This window comes from Opisthocomus hoazin, chromosome 21, assembly GCF_030867145.1.
Source record: "Opisthocomus hoazin isolate bOpiHoa1 chromosome 21, bOpiHoa1.hap1, whole genome shotgun sequence".
NCBI classification, from domain to species: domain Eukaryota; kingdom Metazoa; phylum Chordata; class Aves; order Opisthocomiformes; family Opisthocomidae; genus Opisthocomus; species Opisthocomus hoazin.
In genome coordinates this window covers 8,115,180-8,138,631 of record NC_134434.1, presented here as the reverse complement: position 1 = coordinate 8,138,631, position 23,452 = coordinate 8,115,180, and the positions used below count along the sequence as shown (strand labels likewise).

Sequence of the window (23,452 nt, the reverse complement as noted above, 5' to 3'; positions counted from 1 at the left end):
AAACCTAGTCCCGCCTCAGTGGGGGATCGAGCAGAACGGTGAGACTGAATATACAGGGAATGAACAATTCCTCCTCCACCCCCTCCCGCAGGGATTTACTGGCAATGGCTCGGCGACGCGGGTCGCTGTGAGAGGAACGTGGGCTGGGTTCATTGCGTGCGGCAGTCTCCAAGGGTCGGTCTGCTTCGCGGGGACGGTGCTTTAACATTCACAGACCACTCTCACGTCCAGCTGGAGGCTGAGCTGGACAGTCAGCGACAGCGACACAGCAGGACCCGGGGAGGGCTGTCTGGGCCATGACTGCACCGCCCATAAGCTGGGGGCGGGGGGCTGCGGTTATTAAAGAAGTGTCATGGAGCAGACTCACCCCGACGCTTCCCCAGCTCTGCAGTGCTGGGGGGGGAGCAAGGGACCCTCAGAGCGCCCATGGCGGCTGGGAGAGCCCAGGTGTGTCTGCACATCTGCTTTCCCGGCTCGTGGCAGCTGGCGTGGGAGCACGTGTGCCCCGAGAGGAAATGCCAGGGCGCGACTCCCTGCCGCGGGATGCTGCGGGTCTGGCCAGGGCTTTACGCCAGTGAGGAGACACTGAACTGTGCTACGAGGAGACGGTGAGCAGCGATTATCAGCAGAATGACCCATGGGAAGCTAATTGCCTTGACATGGGTTTGGAAATCAAGTGGAGAATTAGACTAGGGGTGTTTAGAAGATCTAATCTTATGTATTTTTTTCTTTTTTTTTTTTTCTTCACATGTAACAGAATAAAAATTTAGTCAGATTCCTCCTCAGTTTTGCCTTTGGTGGCTCTTAAATAGTGGTGAAGGTTTAATGTGGGACAGAGATGTCAAATTTAGCTCTGCTCCTGAGCAGGAGGTCCTAGTTTCGGTTCCAGTTTCTGTCGTGCTGGGTGATGGCCGAGGGCTCCTGGCTTTGGGCACTGCTCCCGCCTCGGCCCTTCCCCTGCGGGGCGGTCGGCTGCGGCCCGCAGAGAGCTTGCGCTTTCTGCTGCTTCGCAAAGGAAAACGAGATTTGAGAAAGAAGACTAAGACGTGAGATATTCGTACATCATTGGAGGAAAAAATATTTTTACCTTATTGCACTCACTGTGGTTCTCTTTGTCTCTCTCTCTTTTTTCAGTCGTGCCAAGCTGACCTGGTGAAGGACAACGGTCACAAGTATTTCCTTTCGGTTTTGGCAGATCCCTATATGCCAGTAAGGACCGGTCATCTTTATTCAGACTCTCCTAGCCTTTGCTTAGCCTGCCCTGGCTTTCCTGCTGTGGTTAGTGCCAACGCAGGACGGCAGCCCTGCTCTGCGGGGACGGTCGCTGCTGGGCTGGGGAGTCCCTGCCCGGGGGAATGCAGAGGCCCCTGCCAGAGACAGCCAAACCCAACGGGAATTTGCCAGCTCGTTTGGAGTTACATCAGCGCAGATTACTGTGGGGTAACGAGGGCACAGGGGGCTCCCGGGGGTGGCTGCATGGGCAGCCTAATTGCGCTGCAACTTCCGTAACCCCCTCTGCAGAAGTTTCCTGTGGGTTGCTGTGGTAGGTGTCTGTGTGCCGCCTCCGCGCAGAGCTTGGCTGGGAGGGTCGCACTGGCCGGCTGGTGGAGTGTCTGAGCCGTAGCTGGTGACAGGACTGGATGACAAGAAAATTCTAGCTTGCTTTCCCCTCTCTTGTTCTTTTAATGCGATACAAACCGTGTAGAATAATCTCCTGTTTCAGAAGGTTGTTCTCTGGCCTGTTTCCTAGCTAACAGTTAGTTGTGTGTTGTTTGAAGGCTGAGCACAGGACGATGACTGCTTTTATCCTGGCTGTGATCGTTAACAACTACAACACTGGACAGGTGAGCCCCAGCGTCCTTTCGCCTTGCCTTCTCTCCCACCTCTTCTCTGCATTGTGCCTTCGCTTTGATGAAAGTCTCCTGGCTTGCGTTAAAGCACAACCCTGAACTGGAGAACTGAAATAGAAGATTGCTTTGCGTTATTTTTGTGTGGATTAAAAGCAAAACTGACCTGGAGGTGTGACAAACCCGTGACGCACCTGGCACCTGGACGGGGAGGTTGAGGACACGAGTCGCTCAGCACCTGCCCTCCAGGCAGCACGCCGACGCGCCGTTAGAGAAATAGTGCCTGGTTCCTGTCAAGTGGAGGCTTGATGGCTGTGATAAAGCTCTTGGGAAGGGTATAGGGAATGAGCCATAAACCTTGAGGCTCTGACAGCTGCAAGGAATATTTCCAATGAGGAAAACAGAGGCTTTATGCATTACAGGAAGCATTTCTGATGCTCAGCTGTTTGACTAGCTATAGCAGCGTGTAGTTGACCTTCCCTTCGTGCTGCTTCCAAATGGTGTTTTGTAACAAAATCAGTGTATAACCACTGAATAATTATTTTGTCTTGATTTCCTGTCTGTTTCAGAAATAATCTTCTTTTTTGTCGATGAGGTGGGAAGCTGTCATCCAAAATAAATTACGTTGGTTTGTGTTTTAGGAAGCTTGCCTTCAAGGAAACCTGATTGCCATTTGCCTGGAGCAGTTAAATGATCCGCATCCTCTTCTGCGTCAGTGGGTGGCCATTTGTTTAGGACGTATTTGGCAGAACTTTGACTCAGCCAGGTGGTGCGGTGTGAGAGACAGCGCTCATGAAAAGCTCTACAGTCTCCTCTCGGATCCAATCCCAGAGGTAAGTATCCAACTTTTAAAATAAACACTAGTTGAATTGTCAGAATTCTGGCAGAGGGCTACAGAAATATGTACAAAACCAGGGCCTTCGAGAGCTTTGTGATTGTGTCTGGTTCAAAGAAAGATCTTACTGCTGTTTCTTCGAGGTGGTGCAACTCAAGCCCTGCAAGACAAGTAACCAGAGAGGTGCAGGGGGAGTTCATACAGCCCGAAAGCCCTGGCATCTTGGCACCGGAGCTAGGAAACACCATTTTTTGCTTACTTGGATATCAGAAGCTTGTTAAAAATGTGGTCCCAAAACTCACTGTGTGTTGCAAAAAAACCCTTTAGTCTTTCTGTCCAAGTATGAACAGTGTTCTCCTCCTGGTACGTGTGGAAACCCATCTCTAATTGAATGTGCTTTACCTTTGTGACAAACTCTCCGAAGGGAAGCGGTTTCTGAGCAGAGCTGGCTGTGATTGACAGGGCCTGTCAGACCCCGGGGAAATTGCATCGCGGGTGGGAGAAGTGAGCCTGGAGATAAACGCCGTTGCTAACGTGCAGTGATTCAAGATGAGGTTCCCCTTTACGTTCAGTCTTTATCCTGCATCCTCCACCTCCTTTCTGTTGCCCCGACTTTCCCCCAGGTAACGCGCGGTGCTGGTGCGAAGGTCGGGCCGACTGTCCTGCCGGCACCCGCGCCTCTCGCCGAGACGCCGGAGCGAGCGTTCCTGCGTCACGAAGCACATCCTGCGGCTGCGGATTGCGCCGTATCCCCACCGCCGGCAGTTGCTGCCAAGGCAGGCCGTGAGATCACCAGGCCAGCTGATCCCTCTGTTCGTCGTGTGATCTGGCAGCGTTTGCCCTGATCAGAGCTGCTGTCTTTTCTCCTTTTTTTCCATCGTATTCTGCCTTTCTGTAAGCCCTTGTCTGACGACTCTAGTTCAGCACTGTTGTTATTATCGCTTTAGATTCACATTCCAACAGTAACTCACTGTGTACCTTACTCCTGTTAATTAATATTCTAGGCAACGTCAACTGGAAAAATCACCCATGGGAAGGTCACCGAGTATTCTGGGAAATTAAATATACTGCTGCGTCTGTGAATACTTAAAACTCAATGCTTTGCTGAGTCTGTTTTGGTTTTTACTCTCCCTGGGCTTCTGTTTAGCCCTTGCTATTCACCTGACACAGTAGTCCAGGTTTCCAGAGATGCCCTTTCTGGGGATAAAAAATTCCCACTGGCAAACTTCAGGCTGGAAACAAGAGGAAAATAATAACGAATGCTTGTATCTCGCAGGTTCGCTGTGCTGCAGTCTTTGCACTGGGAACGTTTGTGGGCAACTCAGCGGAACGGACCGATCACTCCACCACCATCGATCACAATGTAGCCATGATGCTGGCCCAGCTCATCAACGACGGGAGCCCCATGGTTCGAAAGGTGCGGGAGCTTGGTGGAATCATGCTGCTGAGCTCTGCGCTGTGCCTTAAGCAGAGTGTGCAGTGTTTGGTAGACTGTTCCATGAACCTGACTCATTTGGGGAGTACCTGTTTCATCGTGAAGCCTTGGAACCGCGGCTCCTGCCGAGGAGCACCACGCGCGTGACGGCACCGGTGGAAGCAGCGTCAGCCTGCTGCTGTGCTGGAAGCTTGGCACCGGGCCCTGCGCTGCACGCTCGGGGTGCTCGCGTGCGGCAGCGTGCTGGGTGCTGTTCTACCCACTTGTCCTTTCTCAACGCACGTGTTGCAGCGTTTCATTCACTCGGCAACGCAAGGCACTGACTGACGGGAACAATGCAAGCGTAGGCTGTCGTCGTGTCCAGGTGTTGACAAGATTGTTGTTCAGATCAAAATGTTTCTGCTGTTTGAAAGTGGGCCTCTGATTTAGCTCATGTATTCCACTCAGCAAATGTCAGGAATAGGAGTGGCAAGCTCAGGGTTTTGTGGGAATTTTTATATCCTGGTTTTTTAATTCAAAGAGAATGCGAAGGCCGGGGTAAGGAAGTAGAGCAATTACACTGAAGTCTTTTTCAAGTGCACGAAACGCTGAGAATTCTTGCTGGGCTACTCTTCTACTAATGCTCTTCTGTTGGTTACTGTTGTGGTTGCAAAATTTTACATTACAGGAGCTCAGGTTTTAAGTGAAATAGTAACATGTTGCTAGAAACATGGAATATGTGGCAGTCCCAGGGGAGGAAGAGGAGAGGGAGTAAGAGTGCTGTGGAGACAACATGAGAGCTCTGTTCGGTGAAAAGGTCTTGTTGCCTTTAGAAACCACGAGGACAGACAACAGACAAAATAATTCTTCAGATTTTGGAAAATTACAGTTTCTGATGTGCCGTTGTTCATCAACAGTACATTAAATAGTTTTTGACATTCTGGATTGTTCTTGATGGGTGTACTTAGGTGTCCTAATGCTTGTGTTTACTTAACTGGAACATCAACACCCTGACAGTTGTCACCAGCATTGTGAGGATTAATTTTTGTTGTCTTGTTCCAGCACTTAATCAGTTTAGTTCAAGGGAGAACTGCATGTCACACTATCTGCTCTTTGAGATTCATAAATCTCTCTTTTGGAGATTAGTCCCCTGACCAGAGAACAGCAACCAAAGCCAGCTCTCCACCTCTCCTGTTTGCTGTTTCCAAATGCCAAGCGAGCGATGCCTCACAGAGGGTCTGGACTTCGCCCTCCCTGCCCTCCCCACCCCGGTAATTCAGGTTCCCAAGTTGCAGAGGTGAGAGTGAAGGGGCTGATGGTCCCTTGCAGGTGGGCAGCGCTGCTCTCGTCTCAGCTGCGGACGCTGCAGGTCAGCACGAGGTGTGCGGTGCAGCGCGGGACTCGGACACCAGTGCTCCTGGCGAAGAGCTGAGCCCTGTCCCCAGGGACCTGTGGGCAGACTCGGATTCCTTCAGCTCAACGCAAACACAGGCCGGGCTGCAGGAGGAGAGCTCTGCTCCGCGCATCCGTGTGCGGCGCAGGGAGAGCCTCAGGCTGTGCCGCGGAGGCTGAGGGCACCGACCCTCGGCACGGCTCGTCGCTGCTCCGCAGGAAGCACACACTGCTCATGGGCCCAACTGCGGCGTGCCTGGGAGCAGGGCAAGCCGGGTGCGAGTCGCCAGGTCGGTGCTTTCTGTGGCACTGCGTCCGTTTGGCAGTGCTGGGCGGAATCGGAGAGTGGCGGGAGCCTGTTCGGGTGCGAAGGACTTGTGAAGAGTTAGATTTGAAACAGAGTGCTCCAGCTTTCTTCAGTTCATCCCTATAAAGCAAAGGGAAAGTTATTATTCTGGATGCCCACCCAATAATATCAACAATGATGACCGCTTTGTTCTGCGTTTCCCTTTGACCCGTTGTTTCTGACCCATGTAACCACGAAATACCTGTTTCTTCTGCTCTTTCCATAGGAGCTGGTGGTGGCTTTAAGTCACCTGGTGGTTCAGTACGAGAGCAATTTCTGCACCGTCGCCTTGCAGTTCATGGAAGAAGAAAAGAATTACCCTCTCCCTTCTCCAGCCGCCACAGGTAGGTGGTTTGTGTTTGCGTGGGCAGCAAAAGTATAGCCTGAAGGTGCCTGGGAACTTTGCTTTAAGGAGTTTGCCCAGCACAGTGAAATGCTTGCTGGTGGTGGTTTATCAGACAGCACCGTTGCTGCCAAGTTGAGTGACATGGTGGGTAGCTCTGATGTCTGCCCAGCACAGTGATACATTGCACTGGAGAAACGCGTCCTCCGCCGACTCTCCATCTAAAACCCAGCCATAGCTCACCAGCTGGCTGCAGAGACTGAAAACCCTGCCGCATTCCAAGGGATTCCCTGCAGATCGTGACTGAAGTGTGTTTGTCAAGGCAGTACGCAGGCTTACCAGACTTCCCCCCCCTCCAAATTATACCTGAGACTTCGGGGTGATGCTGACCTCATGAGAAGCCTCACCACGCAGCAGTGAACCAGCCATAGTCTGTGCTGCTGTAAAGCACCAGACGAGAAGCAGTAAAGAACTTTGTGCTCGGTGCCTGTGGTCCTGTCCCTCTTGTTGTTACTGTTGCTTTATGTGAGGCATGAAACGCCCTAGTGAAATTGTTGCTAACCTCATGTTTTCTTTAGATGTTAAGTACATTGGAAGTCTTGAAGGATAATGGGACTGTTGCAGTGGAAACTTGAGACAAGAGCATGTGCTGTCTCTGCAATGAGTAGTTTAATCTCCCTATTGTCTGAATAACTAAATCATATTGGAAAGTAATCTTCTCCCATTTGTCCTTCTTGCTGCAGGAAATAAACATTACATGCAGTTTATGTAGTGCTTTTCCTTTTCAAAAAGAGTTCTGAAGTATTTATAAGTAGGATGCACTGGAAGCATTGGCCCCATCACCATAATGCAGCCACCTCTGCAGTGAAATAAAATAGCTGTTCTGAAGCCTTGGTTCTGTATTCAGGAATGAAAATGAGAAAGTTTGGGTAATTATAAGTATCTAGGTCATGGGTGGAATATGAGTTGAAACCAGGTCTGAAATTTGGTTGGGAAACTAGGATTTTCGTAAGTCTTTATAATGAGAAAATTTACTGGATTTTTAATGAGCAGAAGCACAGAAGCCTGCAAATGCTGCCTACGAAATGGCGTCTGCTGTAGCAGCGTGTCCCAGCACAATGTCTGGGCAGCGGCCCAGCATCGACCTGGAGAGAAGAGTCATCAGGCCTCTCTGGGTAGTCTGCAGGCACTGGCAAGGCTCAGCTCGCTGGGTTTTATTGGATGTAACAAAATCACAGCCGAAGCAGTGGAGACACGTGGGCCGTGCTGATGATGTGCACAGAGGGTCCTTTGCCATAGCTCCTTCTGTTTCAGCCTAACGGGCAGCGACCAAGTTCTGTTCGTATTGGCAGCATTTTAGTTATGTAGTTGCTGGGAAATGACCAAAAGGTTAGTCTGCTTTGGGTACATCTATAATTGGTAAATTTTGCATCTGCAGAGGGTGGGAGTTTGACACCAGTGCGAGATGGTCCGTGTACACCAAGGCTGCGGTCCGTCAGCTCTTACGGGAACATCCGAGCCGTTACCACAGCGAGGAACCTGAACAAGTCCTTGCAGAACCTCAGCCTGAATGAGGAATGTAAGACACATTTCAAAATTATTTTATTTTTCTTTACCTCTTCCTCCCCCCACCCTGTCTCCTGCAAGCTGGGAAATACCATGTGTGAAACAACATGAACTGAAACGAACGTTTTAGCCGAGATTATGCAGCTGCCAGCTCCAAGGGCTTAGATGAGAAGCCCCCTCATAATTAGTTTCAGTTTTCTGGTCAGGAGTATTGATTTTTCTAAGTGTTTGGGGACTAAAATGGTGCCTTCCAACTTCCTAACATACACAGAATTTTAACTGAATCATTTCTGACCCCTTGATGCTTACTCTGTATTTAAACATTTGGTGTTTAGAAGGGGATGTTGTGGATTTGCCTACACCTTCGTTGAGTGTTGCAGGATTTAGAAAAGGGCTGTTAATCCTGGGTAAAAATTATTCTCTCTCCAGTTCTTGTTTCAGCATCTGCTCTCTTTTTTTTTTTTTGGCAGCTGGAAGCTCTGTTGCGTTTTCTCCTGGGAATCTCAGCACCAGCAGCAGCGCCAGCAGCACCTTGGGCAGCCCTGAGAACGAGGAGTATATCCTGTCGTTTGAGACTATCGACAAGATGAGGCGAGTCAGCTCTTACTCTTCTCTGAATTCTCTAATAGGTGAGTAAAGATTCTCCTGTCCTTCCTTTGGGGTCGCCTTGCTTCATATCCTTGCACTAGCTTTTTTGGAAAGTTTAGGGCTTAGCTCCTGCTAGACCTTACTCCAGCAGGATTTCTCCTAACAGTAGAATTGCTGCTCCTGTGTTTGGGTAGGCTACGTGCAGGGCAGAGTCCCTCCTGCTCTTATGGAGGGGCTGGAAATGAAAGCTGTGGGCTCCAGCCGCACGCGTCACTGCAGTGGACAGCAGTCCTGTTAGGAATTTGAGCACCAAAATGTGGCGTATCCAGGAATTTCATGTCCACTGCAGTTTCGTTGGCTAGAGAATGAGTGAGGACTGCCCACCCCGTGGAAAGAGCAGCTGAGCACACAGACACTAGCTGCTTCCCCTGGTTATTTCTCACATGGGTTGTATTTCTGCACAGTACAGCCACTTCATTGTGTTTCTCATCCAAGGAAGCCTTACCTAGCTGATTTCCTATGCAGATTTATATGGGCATTGTTAAAATAGGACTTGAAAAAGAAGAAATCCCAGGCTGTGTCTTAAAAGCAGAAAGACTGAGTATTCCATAGAAATCTGCTTTTGTGTGAAAAGTTCCATGGCTGATCCCACTGCCTCCGCTCCCCTGCCCATCATTCCCTTCCAGACCAACAGCTCTAATGTCAGGAGCAGCACTGAACTTCTTAACACCGCTCAGCAAAGCGTCCGACTCTGGGTAGTGTACGGAGCTCTGCAGAGCCAAGTGCTGTAGCACAGAAGGAACAGAAATTCTACTTGTATTTATGCAGTGCATGGCTGATTTGCATGTAAGAATTATTTGCATTTCTTTTCTGGAACAAAACTGGAATGTTTATATTGAGCTGGTTCAACTCAGTTGTTTTTCAAGTAACTTTCTCACTCGTGCCTGATTGCTACAATAGCCTTCTTTTAAACTAGCTGTAGTTTTTCAAACAATCTAAACTGTTTGGGGATGCTAGCGCAGGCATAGAATCACAGAATCATGAAGGCTGGAAAAGACCTCAAAGATCATCAAATCCGACTGTCACCCCAATGCCACCACGCCTGCTAAAGATGGCAGCATGCGGGAGGACCCAGCGTTTGGAACAGGCCCCTGCAGGGAGACAAGTGCTGGAGGAAGTCTCTGTGTTTTCTTTGTAATTAATAAATATGCCCGTAATTTTCTAGCCTTCAAAAATGAGTGAAAAGAGTGGGGTAACAGAGAGGAGTCTGCCCGGGTGATGGACTTGCCTTGACTGAAGAAACATTTTGCTCCACTCTGTATTTTCTGGAAGAAGTGATGATGATTCGGCTCTCCTGAGCTGAAACATCCTGGTATTGTAATTCTTGAGCACCTGTGGCAGTTCAAAATCATGAGTTCATCAGAAACTTAATAAATTCATTTGCTTTTGATGGTAGGTAATGGAATTGGATCCTCTAAAGCATGACAGGAGTGTTGGGAGATTTCCTCCGTCTTAAGCTAGAACCTGAGTTTTCCTCATTTCCGCTGCTGCAAACGGGTGTCTGCTTGACAGCTCCTGCGTGTCTCACGAGAGCTTTGCAGCACAGTTGGAAAAGAATCTCGGGATGAGCTGGAGATGAGTGAGGGAGACCTAGGAAAACAAAAAGAGCAGTTCTCTGAAGCCTGCCTCATTCCTATTCAGTCGGAAGAGCTCATATCCAGCTGGAAACAACAGAGCTTATAGAAGTGTTTAAAATTCATAACTCACACAGAATCCCATTACCTTCAGCATTTGCCTGCTGAAAGCCAGGCTCTGCTCATTTCTGCTGAAGGATCGCCATCTTCCAGCCCGCTCTCTCCTGCTCCCCAGGGAAAGAGCTTTCAAAATGCCGTCAGCCCCAGCCACCCTCAGTGGTGCTGCGGCTGCTGGGCTCAGATTAACCCTTCTTTAAAGTTTTAGTCCGCAATGAAATACTACTACCCAGCTAGGAAGAGTGGGGTAACTGGGAGAGGAGTCCACCGGGGAGACAGACTTGTCTTGACTGCAGAAATGTTTTGCTCTACTCTCTGTCTTTTGGAAGAAGGAATGGTGGTTTGGCACTGTAGCAATGACTCTGCCGAATATTTCAGACAGGCAGAGCAGTAAACAGGATGCTTTTGGCACACGGGTGGGATCAAACCAAAGCAGAAAACTAGTCTGTAATAAGGAAAGCAGACATTTTCAGCCACAGTTTAATGCTGTGTTCTGTGCTCTGCATCCCCTAGCTTGATTCACTGATGTTCAGGGCTTCCTTCCTCTCTTGTGGTTTTAGGAACATGGTGCTAGAGGGATGATTCTGGATCAGGATGTCCGCTTCACTGACACTGTGGCATCGTACGATGCACTTCTTCCCGTGAACTTGAGGAAAACCTCTCCATTCCTCCTTGTGCCATTTTACCAGCAGCTTCCTAGCCAACCATGGGCCAAATGCCCCCATGCCGTGCCCCCCCTGCCATTGCAGCACGTACGCTTGGTGGAGGTGTGCTGTTTTCTGGCAGGCTGCTCCTTGGCCGGCCGGTCCTGCGACCAGGAGAGACATTTGGTTCTGGCCTGCATTTTCAAGCTGGCAAGAGGCAGCTTTTGGTTAGTTGACAAAGACATCAGTTTTAATGGGAAGCGAAGCCTTGCTGCTTTTTCCGTGCAACTAGTCATTAATCTTGGTGTCCTGGAAATGTTTAGTTTAGTTTTAAGACAGGAAAAGGGAAGGAATTAAGATGGGGGTTTTGCATATCTTGAGGTTGATTATTCATATCCAAGCTGCATGATTAAAGTCTTTGTCCTACAGAGAGTATCACTGGAAAGATTCTATTAAGGAATGATCAAAGGAGGAGGAAAATAAATCTTGGAGCGATGAAATGCTGGGGAATAGGTCTCTCTTCCAGCAGGAGAGGCCGGGGCAGAAAACTGTTTGCTGTGTCACAGAATCCGTTTGGAAGAGCTACGGTGAAGCAGGACTTACAGTGAGAGGTTACTGCAGTGAGGACGAGGAAAGCGAGAGGTGTAGGTGGACAGTGACGAGCTGCAGCAATGGAGAGAGTGAGCGCTGGGACAGGTAGAGCCTCCTTCTCTATCGTTAGGCAATATGTTGAAATGCACGGTCATAATGAGAAGTAACTGGTCAGCCGTCAGTATTTATAAATAGTCACTTGCACAGCAGCAAAATACAGGGCTCCGGGTGGGTTTTGGAAATGGAAGGTTGATGTAGAGGTTTCCTGTCAGTCCACACTATTTACCCAATGTTATGGAAGCGAAGTGGAGGAGCCTGACGCAGCGGCCAGAGACCACACCGCGTAGCTAAGCGAGCCAGAGACCAATTTGTTCGGTATCGCTGAGGTGGTGGGGAAGCCAGCACGGGGAGAGAAGTGTCAGTGTGTGATAGCTGGGGACAGAGTAACATGGTTGGGTTTGTTGGATCCATTCTTCCCCCTCTGATGTGCCATTTTTTGTCCTGGCCTCTCTCATGCTCTCCATGGAAAAGATAAGGAAAGGTGGCACAGGCTGGTCGCGGTGGGCTGCTTCCATGCTGTCTGTGACAGCGCTGGTCCCGAGGAAGCACTTGCTCCGAGGGAACACACTTTTTCCTCATGAGCTGCTTCTGGTTTCTGCCGTCTTGAGTCGCCGTTGGGTTGGAGTGTGCGGGAGCCCCTTTGCCTGGCCCCGTGCAAAGCGAGCAGCTTGCAGCCTGCCGGGCTGCGCAGGCAGCGCAGTGTGCTGCTCCTCTCGGGACCAGGCTGCCGGCCACACCATCGAAGCAGAGCGAGCAGGGTTGCAGACGTTCTCGTCACCCGAGCAGCTCTGGCAGGCCCATCCATGTCGCTCAAGGGAGGACAGACCGTGGGATACATGCTTACGGAGCAGGTGGGATCGGCGTTGATGGGAAGCAGACATCCGTGCCCTTCCGTCTGAAACGTTTCAGCTGCGCGTGTCACTGCGTGCCAGTGCGGGAGCTGCCTCCTGCGCCCCGTCCCGGGCCGGGGCGAGCAGCAGCGCTGGGTTTTGCTGTGGGGGGGAAGGACTGCACCTTCTTCTGGAGATGGAGGCTTCAGATCGCTGCGGTGATTTTTACAGGGGATTAGAAAGAAACCCTGTCAAAGCCTGGCAAATCAGAAAGAATAACTACAAACGTTAGCATTCATTTTTGCACCTGACATGGTTCTACCCTACGTGTAGTCAGTGACCCAGCTGCAGGACCTCAGGCAGGTCCCTTCCTCAGGGCCATCGCATGATGCTTGCTGTTAAATTGAACGAAGAGTTACGCATATGCAGAGAAAATCAAAGTCGTCAGTGAAGGCAGGCAATTTATTTTTGACATTCTTAGCAGAGAGGAATCGTTTTGTAAAAGTAAACCGATGCTGCAAGGTCCATTTAACTGGCTTTGAATCAGTCTGACTAATTACAGAGCTGTCTGCTTAGATTAACACCCCGTCCCCCTTGCTCGGCTCTTTGTTTGCATCTCATGGATATTTTTTGTGTTTTAGTCCATTACATGAAATCAAGCTGCTGTTCCTCTTGCCACCTCTGCTGCCTTCCATTATCCCACTGACTCGAGGCTCAGGTTTTCACGAGGAGCTTTGTCAGATGTGTCGCTCGATTGAGTCAGCGCAGTGAGCAGCACGACCACGGGCAGGGGGAGGACGACGGAGGGAAGGACCGGTCCTTCGAGCACCAGCTCTGAGCCCAAGAAGCCTTTGTAGAAATCCCCTCTGTTCTTTTCAAAGGCTGCCGAGTGAATGAGGAATTGCGCTGGTGCAGTTCGGTTTTAAAATTTGTTTTTTCATGACGCTTAGATGTATAAAAAATGTCACTGGGTTTTTTCTTCGTGACTGCGTCATGAGTGAGGTGGTTGTTAGAGGCGCTGGAAAATCTGATGGGTACCCTCGCGCTCTCCCTTTCCTTTTACTGTCTTTCAACGGCTTTAAAAGAAATCGTGCTGTTGAGATTTCCCATCAGTCCTTACGTAACTTCTAGCACAGGACCAAGTGTAGGAGGCAGAGCTCGGAGCTGACCTCGGACGACGTTACCTGGCTGGCTGCTTCAGTGGCCGGGGCTTGCTTCTTTCACGGCTTGTAGCACTTTGTCACTCTCCCTCTCTTGTTCTTTATCTTTCCCCCTCCCCTTTTTCTTTCCCTGGTAATAGAAGCTTCCAGGATGAACACAGCAATTACAAAAATAAAACCTAGGTGGTCAGAAGCCTGCGGAGACAGACAAGCATTGTATCACCAATCTGACCCTCTTCGAGATAGAGACTTGCTTTACTGTGTATTGACATTTTCTTTATTTAAACACAGACAAAAGAGGTTCTGGAAAAGACGAGTTTTGCCTGTTATGACCAAAGTCAGAACCTGAGCTTGGATCCGCACCGTTCAGTTCTGCTCCACTGGTGCACGCCATACTCATGCGTTCCTTGGTGTCCTACGCCTTGGGCTCCGTCCGTAGCTGGCACAAACCAAACAGGACAGAGCAGTGCCCTTGGACTCTGCTGTATCTTGACAGTCCTGATTGCTTTCTCAGATCAGCAACTTCTTTTTCCTGGGTGGCTTTAGCATTGCTGTAGCTTTGCCAGGCCCTGTATCTGACCTGTGCTGGAAAGGTTGGGACTAGCTGTAGGCGTCTGTTGCGTGGGTAGTGCCCAGCGCCTGGGCAGCCCTGTCCAAGAGGCGCTGTCACAAATACTCGTGGGGTTTCTGCGTGAAGCTCTGTAAGCAGACACCACTTGGAAAACCCTTTGGATGTCAGCGAAGAGACCCTGGTCAAATGGGAGGATGGAGCTAGGTTCTTGCCTGTGAGTTTTGCAGGATGCTTTGTCGCGTGCTGGGGAGTTTTTCTGGCAGAAGAAAGACTCCCCTGGCGAAGGCAGACAAGCATAGGAAGTGCAGTGTGTGTGCTCCTGAAGTTCTTACCGCACGCCGCTTGCCTGCTTCAGCCAAAGCTCAGAGCTGAGCTGCCCAAGTCTGTGCTGGGTTGGTGCGAATACCAGGTTTAGCAGCTCTGCAAGGTGAGAAGCTGCTTGTTGACCAAGGAACCCTTTCTTCTTCACTTAACACTTTATATTTAGATGCCTTCAGAAACACGAAAGGAAATGCAGTAACAGCTTGATCTGTCAGTTACCGTTGATTGTGACTCATCTGAAATCCCTATTTTAGTTCCTTTTTTTTGTTAGTGCAACCACTTTAATATTGTCCAAATGGCTCAACTCCCAAGCAGCGGTGTTACAACTATTAGGCGTTGTGAGGGTCAGAAGGAAGAACAACAAATTAAAGAGTCGCTTAAAAGCAGCAAAATAAAATGTTCACAGAATTTTGTCAGTTGTTGCAAATGCTTATTAATGTGATTTGTACTCTGAATCTGTCAGCCCCTTCTGCTGAAATACCAAACAGCAGATACTCGCATTAGGTAACAAATTGGCAATTGAGCAATTGATACAAATGTCAATAGGAAGGAAGGAGTTAGGCTTAATGCTTCGCAAAGGTACGGGTCCTAAAGCTTCATTTTTAACATTTAGGTATTTAGTAAACTTGTAGAATATATAAACCCCTCAACGTTTAAGTGGAGTATTAATGCTTAAAGCAGCAATAAAAATAACTGCAAAAATACAAGCCAGTAGCTGTGGTTTCGTCCTGTTCAGTATTTTAGCTCAGGAAATCCGAAGATGTTATCCATGTGGCCTGTCCAGGTTGTTTGCTTCAGGAGCCTGGAAAGCCTGCAGTTTGACTGAAGCTTATTTAGGCAGTCTTTAATCTATTTTGCTTTCTCCCGCTTTCATTTTACAAGCCCTTGCAGAGTTCACAAAGAGAAAATGGAGACAAAATGCCCACGCAGGGTGTTTTTGAGGTCTTTCTTCCCTTGATGTTTTCTTAAATGTCATTGTGGTGTTTGGAGTTCTAATGAGTTTTCTCACATAAGATCAAAGAGTTTGAGTTGATGGATTGTCATGTGCTGTGGGGCTTTGTTTTTTGTTTCGTTTTTTATTATTTTAGGTGTGAGTTTCAACAGCGTTTATACCCAGATTTGGAGAGTACTCCTTCACCTGGCTGCCGACCCCTACCCCGATGTCTCCGACTTGGCTATGAAAGTCCTCAACAGTATTGCCTACAAGGTACGCCCTTCCCTCTTCCTGGGTGTCTGAGTTTGTGTGCTGGATTTTTTTATGCTTAGGCAAAGCGTAGGCAGACTGAACTGAACAGGTCCAGTGGAGGGCTCTGCCTAGTTCAGTCTGGATGTTTTGCAGAAGGAGCTTATAATGTTTCAAGATGATGAAGACTCATATGAACTCTTGATCAGGTGAAATGAATAAATGGGGGAGGGCCTGGGATTGTTTTGGGATGTAAATTAGGTACAGACCTTAGACAGTAGGTCTTGTTTAGAAGTCTACTTGTCTAGATCAGTCCCTGGGAGAAGCCTTAAATATACTTCATTAAACTATCCGTTTGCAAACTGATTTAGATTATGCAAGTGGGACTGGCCTGCAGACTGAAGCCACAACGGCTCTCCAATCCAGGTGAACTAGTACATGTGAGTCAGCATGCAGACACCCCTGCCACTACTCACCTCTTCAACCCAGGCCTAAACCACCATCCTCATCACATTTCATCCTCCAAGGGTGACAAGATGTCCCTGGAGGCTGCCATCACTGCTGATGCAGAATTGCCAGCTTGGGGAGCTGTCAGAGCACCCTCACCTTCCACCTGAAACGAAGCACCAGGCCACCCCAGAACATCTTCTCACCAACTGCCGTCCCCCTTCTCCGCCCCAGTCGGTGGTGTCGGAAAGCTGTCCGAGCACAGTCCTTCCCACCTGCTTCCTAGTTGCTCTAGCATCAAGACCATGAGCCATTGCAATGCGAGGTGACGTCTCTTACTGATGATTTCCAGTGAATAATCCTGAATCTTCAGATTTAGGCTTCTAAGCTAAAGTTGCAGTAAGAGATGCCAGCATTGTGCACTACCATTTTAATGCTGTAGAGATTTTTTGCTTTTAAATTTGATTTTCTTTTGAGAAAATAGTAGTTATTTATTTGAACTCTTTTATTTGTTTTAAGTATACATGTCAGTGAGTGGTGAAGTCTGGGTTTTGGGACAGAGAACTATTTTGACCGTGGGGGCAACAAAGTTGGCCCTTCCCTGGTGATCCAGGTGTGTGACAATATCAGGCTGGAGGTGCCCAGCGAAGGCGAAAGGGAGGTGACAGATTTCCGTCTCTCCGCTCTAGACGCGTGAAACTTTTCAGTTTTGTATTTCGGAAGGCTCTTTGCAGAATGGGACGTTACTCCTACTGTGGGATTAGAAGGGATATAAAGAGGAACCAGATCTACTTTTCATGTCCTAAGTATTTTTTCAGGACTTCCTCCCTTGCTGTTGGAGAGCGATGTGTCGATGTTAGCGCGGGCGCTGCTACGCCCTGCCGCCCGCTTCCCTCGCCCTGCCGTGGGCCTGCTGAGCCAGCAGGGATTTCACTCGTCGTATTGTGATAGCCGTAGTGAATGTAATGGCTGGCTTGGTAAATTCTGCGCTGATTCTGACAAGTTGGGACCTAAAGGTGTTGGTACGGAATGGAGTCCCAAAGCTCGAGCAGATGGGTGTCGTGCGTCTCCTGCTCTGCTTCTCCGACACTGCGCTGTCCCCAGCATGCTACGGCAATGGCTTTGCGAAACAACAGAAGCAGCATTCCCATTTACAGAGATTTTTATCTGGGGATGCTTCAGTGAACAAAACTTACTTGTTCTTCTTTGCTATACCATAAGATCCGTAAGGAAAGTATTTAAATATGCAATTTCTCCAGCAGGTTGGGCAGCTGCGTGTGTAGTGGGCTAACTGCTGTGCGCTTCGTGATACTGTGAGCTTTGCTGCTGCCAGTACCACCTGGCTTAGGTGGCTTCTGAAAAGGCTTGGTTCATTTAAAAAAAAAAAAAGAAGTTAAAAACCCTATTAACAGCCCACCAAAATGGAAGTTAAGGCTTCGGATCCAGGGTTATGATCTGGCCTTTATTCATTTCATTATGGACAAAGCTCCCGCTGTGAGCAGTGCTGCCAGGATTTACAGCCTGAACTCTGTGCTGCTGCTGCTGTGAGCTCAGACAGATTACAGGAGTTGTCTGATGTGTAATGCAAATTAGTAGCAATTAAATTTTTGCTAACTGTATCCTGAGATTTTTCCTTAGTGCTAATCGGGCTTTGTTGGACGTAAAAGGGAACAGCCTGGATGCTGCCCACGGGCCCTTTGGGCCTCCCAAGTATGTGCAAACAACGCTTTTTCCATTTTGTTGTTTGAATTTTATCATGGAACAAAAACAACCTTGGATTTTCTTGCTTAAATAAAAATACTGCTTCAGGTGAAGTGAAGCACTTGAATATTGTAGGGTTTTAATCCTTTTCTAATTAATACAAAATTAAAGGAACTAGAGGCTTTGTTTTGGAACTGGGACAGCTGACGTTTGCTCGTATTAACAGACCGGAGCGAAACCCTGCGATCTGTACGACGTCGCCTGCACTGCCGGGCGTCGCGCGGGGAGGCCTGAGCGGAGCAGCCACTGGCTGGTGCTGCGGGGCGGGATCGGCGAGCTGCAGCTTCGCTTTGGGTGTGCCGCATGTCCAGCCTCAAAACGCTGCCAAGCTCTGTGCTAGAAGTCTTTATGGTTTTTAAACACGCTTTGCACGAGGCAGATGTCAGTGCCGTAGCTCGGTTGCGCTGCCGGTGTTCAGACAACACGTTGGGAGCAGCTGGTTGGAGGGCGTTAAGAGGAGAAAATATCGCTGTGCTCCTTCGCCCCTGCAGCAGGATGCGGGGCCGGTCCTGTGAGCTTTGTGACTGTGCAGAAGTTCAGACTATGAGTCTGCATTCGTAAGAGTGTCATTTACAAGGCTCTCCGTGAATTTAAAGCTGATTTTTTGTTTTCAAATGAGACCAGTCCTATTCCGGCTTTTAAAAAGAGCCATGACTGTAGCTCTTCATCTACGGGGCAGCTCCAGTGGTCTTTAAATAGGGCAACGTCTTGCTGAGCAGCCGGTGAGTGGGTTGCCCAGGCGTGCACGCTTCCTGGATGCGAAACCCGGCGACTGATTTCCCGGGCTGATCAGGCATCGCCAGTTCTCACACAGATTGCGGCGGCGTTGTGATTTATGTTTATGGTGCAGATTGGAATGGGTACAACTCTCATTCCCAGCCCGAGCTTTTACAAAATCCAAAGCACGCTTTTTGCCTGTACCAAAACAAACAGAAAGGACCCCGTAAGCAATGTTGGCCTGTAAGACTTTTTGAAATCACAATTAATTAAGGAAAGTTTGCTTCCTCCCAGGTTGCTCCATCCAGCTATTTTTAATGGGAGGCTGGAGGCTGACTTGTCCCAGGAGTGTTAGTCCTCCCCACTCCTTGGTTCGGGCTTTTTTGTGCATGAGCGAATAATCCTGACAGCGTGCCTTTTTTTTTTTTAACCTGGAGTCAATTTGCAAAATGATGAATTACCGTCTCCCCTCGTGAAAAGGGGATTTGACTGGCAGAGGAGCAAATCCCCGGGAAACAGGGAGCTGCTGCCTCCAGCAAAACACGCTGTCGTATCACTGAGCCGCGGCCCTCGTGCTGCTCGCTGCCTGCAGAAAAGAAATGGCTTTTTTATTTTTCCCAGGAAAAGGAGGACTGTCTGCCACGCTCGTCTCTCTGTGTACCCCTCAGCAAATTATCGTTAGCTGGCCTTGTCCCTCTGCTCCACCATGAGGTGACCTGGCCCAGTTCAGCTGACAGAGACCTGACCGCGAGAGTCTTAAAACTAAGCCTTCTGTGACTAATTAAAATTAGTTATGAATAATAAGATGTCCCTAGCTGCTGGATGGTTCCTGCTTTCTCTGTGTTGTCACAGTGTCTGTCCCAGCCCCGCGCAATGACGTCTGCTCACCAGGGACCCCACTGCCCTCCTGGGTGGTGGAGAGACGAGCGGCTTTGGGAGCCCTCCCACCCCCGGATGAGGAGCAGGAAAATAACTCCTAAAATGCGCTTGGCGTGGCGAGGCAGCGGGCTTGGGCGGCCAGGCCAGCCGGAGGTCGAGGCGCTTGCCCTCCCAGCTGGAGCTTGCTGAGGTGTGGGTGTGCGGCATGGTGATGGCCATCACCGCTCCTGCCCTTGGCAGCCAAACAAACGGGGGTCGGGAGGCCCTGGACCCTGACGAAGCGAGGGAGGTGGAAACCTCGCTGAGTCATCCGAGGAAGGGAGAAATGGGGGTTGTCTCAGAGGGCTGATAGTGCCTGCAGGGACAGGGCAGGCTGTCTGCCCGGCACCACAGAATCAGAGAACTGTAGGGGTTGGCAGGGACTTCTGTGGGTCACCCAGCCCAACCCCCTGCCCCCAGAGCAGGCTGCACAGCACTGCGTCCAGGCGGGGCTGGAATATCTCCAGAGAAGGAGACTCCACAGCCTCCCTGGGCAGCCTGGGCCAGGGCTCCGTCACCCTCAGAGGGAAGAAGTTCTTCCTCGGGTTCAGCTGGAGCTTCCTGGGCTTCAGTTTGTGCCCATTGCCCCTTGTCCTGTCGCTGGGCACCACTGGAAAGAGTCTGGCCCCGTCCTCCTGACCCCCACCCTGCAGATATTTAGAGGCATTTCTAAGGTCCCCTCGCAGCCTTGTCTTCCCCAGGCTGAACAAGCCCAGCTCCCTCAGCCTCTCCTCGTAGGAGAGATGCTCCAGTCCCCTCCTCATCCTCGTAGCCCTCCGCTGGACTCTCTCCAGTAGCTCCTCATCTTTCCACCAGTCCCTCGCAGATCCCTCTGCCGCCAACACGCGAGAGCTTTGAGTGCAAAGATGGATGCTGTTCACGAGAGGGGTTGGTTCTGCCTTGTAAGGGCATTGGCTTAGAAAAAATGGTCCGAGGGCTGGAGCCCCTCTGCTGTGAGGAGAGGCTGGGAGAGCTGGGGCTGGTCAGCCTGGAGAGGAGAAGGCTGCGGAGAGAGCTCAGAGCAGCTGCCAGTGCCTGGAGGGGCTGCGAGAGAGCTGGAGAGGGGCTGTGACAAGGGCGGGGAGGGACAGGACAGGGGGTGATGGCTTCAAGCTGAATGAGGGCAGATTTAGGTTAGATGTAAGGAGCAAATTTGTCATTGTGAGGGTGGCGAGGCCCTGGCCCCGAGTGCCCAGAGGAGCTGTGGCTGCCCCCTCCCAAGGACGGGGCTGGGAGCAGCCTGGGCGGTGGAAGGGGTCCCTGCCCGTGGCGGGGGGGTAGAATGGGGTGAGCTTTAAGGTCCCTCCCAACCCAAACCATTCTATGATGGTATGAAAAGGCTCCTGAGCTGTCCGGGCTCCAGAAGACTGCGCACAGCTCTCGCTTTCCGTGTGCTCTGTGTTTCGCTGGCTGCTGCTCTCACCTTGCTCAGCTTGCTTTCGGTGGGATGCGAGCCCGCGTGTCGTCACCCCAGCACCCGCCCGGCTCCTGTGCTGCGAGGTGTGGGTTTCTTAGTGTTGGAAGGGATGGCAAAAGTCCGCTTGCCTGTGGGATAGCTGTGTTTGTCCCTCCAGGTTTTTGTGCCAGTCTGGGGCCTCCTTGAAAAGTTATTTCAACATGTGAGAAATTCCAAACGTTTTGCAGAAGACGGGACGCTGTGGAAGGGAGGAAGGAGGCTGCAGGCAGCAGAAGGCTTCTCCCTGTCTGACGGGGAGGTGGTTCGCAGGGTGCGAGCGGCATGCTCAGCCCGGAGGATGCGCGGTGGCAACGGAGCCGTCGTACGCCTCTCGCTGCCTTCCCCTGGCCGGTGTTTGAGGGCTTCCCCGGAGAGGGACAGTGACTCCCCGCAAACGGGTCCCATCGAGCAGTGGCTGGGTGCCCGGGCCCTGCTTTGCAGGGGCACTGGCTGTGTTCTGAGGGGCTCGGAGCAGCCCGGCTGCGTAAATCCCCTGCCTTCCCCGTGCGAGTGGACGTGGTGCTGCTGGAAGCAGCGTCCTCTGACGAACGCGGGAAGAGCTCGGCTCTCCTTAGGGGAGACGGGGCAGCAACAGGAGGCAGTTCCCGGCAGCTGGCAGATGTACGAGGAGAGCTGTGACTCCAGCGTGAACGCCGGGTCGGAACGCGTGCTGGCGTTGCGGCTGTGGTGAGCGTGGCAGCCGTGTGTCGCGAGGCGGGGGGCCCGGCTGGCTGCCGGCCCGCTGGCAGCTCGCTCCCAGGGGCTGGTGCGCGTCGTGGGCTGCAGCTGAGGGGGGGAAAAGGCTTGTGTGTTAGTCACAGCCATTTCCCAGCGCTTTCTGGTAAGTCTTTTTTGACTAAAAAAGTAGTGAAGTCACCGTATGCATTGGGAACTGCACAGGAGCTTTTTCCTATACATTTTTAAACACACATACAGATAGAGAGCTGAACTCGTGTGACCCCAGGTGTGCGGTTGTGTTCGATAGCAAACAACTGCGCCCGGCGTGTTGCAGTCGTGGCTGTTCAGGACTCTGCTCTCTGTGTTTTTCTCTAGGCAACGGTGAATGCTCGCCCGCAGCGCATCCTCGACACCTCCTCACTGACTCAGTCCGCCCCTGCCAGCCCCACCAACAAGGGCATGCACATCCACCAAGTCGGGTAAGCGCCGGCCTGGCTTTCCAGCCCTCCTGCCGTGGGGGGTTTGGGGGCTCCCCACCAGCCACCACTCCACAGCCATCCCAGTCAGCTGCACCGGAGGGAGGGAACCTGCCAAGGTCTTGGTACCTGCTTGGTTCAGCACTGGTAAGGGGTCCAGAAGCAAAAGCTCTGGGAAAAAGTTAGGAGTTTCTTCCTATTATTCTTTCTGGGACAAAGAGTAACAAGCCACGCTAATTATCTAAAGAGGAATTGAAAGGAAGAATGAGATGTTGCTGGTTTTACTGACGCACTCTGGCCTGGCCTGTGTGCTGTCCAGATTTCCCATTGAAGTCTGATCTGATTTTCTGCACTTTCAGCTGGTAAAAGCCAGGGTTATCTGATGATGAACAAGTGATGCCTAAACTGCAGTGAAATGGAGATAACGGCATGGGCAAAGCTAGGATTTGGAAACTTGATTATTTCCCCAAAGCTGCTCTCCCAGAGCCACCACCACACGTTTGATCCCACAGTCAGTGTGCACCAGTAAGATTCGGAGTTGGAATGGAGGGCCCAGAACTGCACAGTGATGTCTTTTCACGTCTTCTGCTAGTATAAAATAAAGGTGCAGTAAGGTGGATCTCGGTATATATATAAATTAAAATGCTTTTCTGTGGGCTGACAGGACGTCCAGTCTCCCCGCTCCATTGCAGTGGCTGGTCGGTGCGCCTCAGGTCAGACGTCGTGGCCTGTGGGCGCGCCACTGTGGGACCTGCAGGTTCCCAAAAGGTTGATTTTTCTTATCCTCGATCTGGAGTTGGTGCAGTCAAGGTTCACCCTTGTTTTGGGGTTGGTGTGTCTCTCTTGTTTTTGTCAAGGAAGCAGAGCAGTGAAGTATAAATCTTAGAAGAAAGAAACAAAGTGAAAGTAATGTAATTCACATGCACGAGTCTCATGTCCGGTGACACCTAAATCCTTTCCCTCTGGTTTGATCTCCAGAGGGTCACCTCCAGCCACGAGCACAAGCAGCTCCAGCCTGACAAACGACGTGACGAAACAGCCAGTCAGTCGGGACATCGCGTCTGTAAGACCTGCCAACGTCAGCAACATGGGGGTTCAGTACACGCCTCACTCCCACCAGTTCCCCAGGACAAGGAAAATGTTTGACAAAGGGCCGGAGCAGGTACGGAGACTCTGCTTTCAGGTCTGCCTACTTCCCCGCTCCGCTGGGCTTTGTTGCAGGTGCTGTTCTTTGTGGTATGTCTCTGCGTATCTCTTGTTTGCTTCTAGCTGCTGTTAACTCCAGATTGGCTTCCTCCAACCAGTAAAATAAAAATCGATTCCTTATTTTTTCTTCAGGATAAATTTTGTTTTACAGCTTTCGATAGGGCATTATTCACTTCTGCTACTCAGAAGTGTTTACTCAGAGTTGATGGCTTATTCCTTCATAAACATTTGTCTGCCTGATTGATAACGCAGAGTCAGATCTGTGACCTCAGGTGCTTTTTCTCCAACCTCAGCAAAGCAGGGACCAAGGAGGAAAAAGGGGAGATTCCTCTTCCTTTAAGATACAAACTG

The 23,452-nt window shown here is 50.5% G+C and overlaps 1 protein-coding gene across 1 annotated transcript in view; it reads left to right on the top strand.

The window, feature by feature from the left end:
* RPTOR (regulatory associated protein of MTOR complex 1) overlaps positions 1-23,452 on the top strand; it is a 161,009-nt gene that overhangs the window by 100,119 nt on the left and 37,438 nt on the right. Inside the window, exons 14-23 of the mRNA XM_075440791.1 lie at positions 1,135-1,209; positions 1,779-1,844; positions 2,489-2,680; positions 3,959-4,099; positions 6,061-6,178; positions 7,616-7,756; positions 8,214-8,372; positions 15,348-15,466; positions 21,795-21,898; positions 22,874-23,057. Of these exons, the coding sequence (XP_075296906.1) occupies positions 1,135-1,209; positions 1,779-1,844; positions 2,489-2,680; positions 3,959-4,099; positions 6,061-6,178; positions 7,616-7,756; positions 8,214-8,372; positions 15,348-15,466; positions 21,795-21,898; positions 22,874-23,057 (1,299 nt within the window). The remainder of the gene's footprint in view (positions 1-1,134; positions 1,210-1,778; positions 1,845-2,488; positions 2,681-3,958; positions 4,100-6,060; positions 6,179-7,615; positions 7,757-8,213; positions 8,373-15,347; positions 15,467-21,794; positions 21,899-22,873; positions 23,058-23,452) is intronic.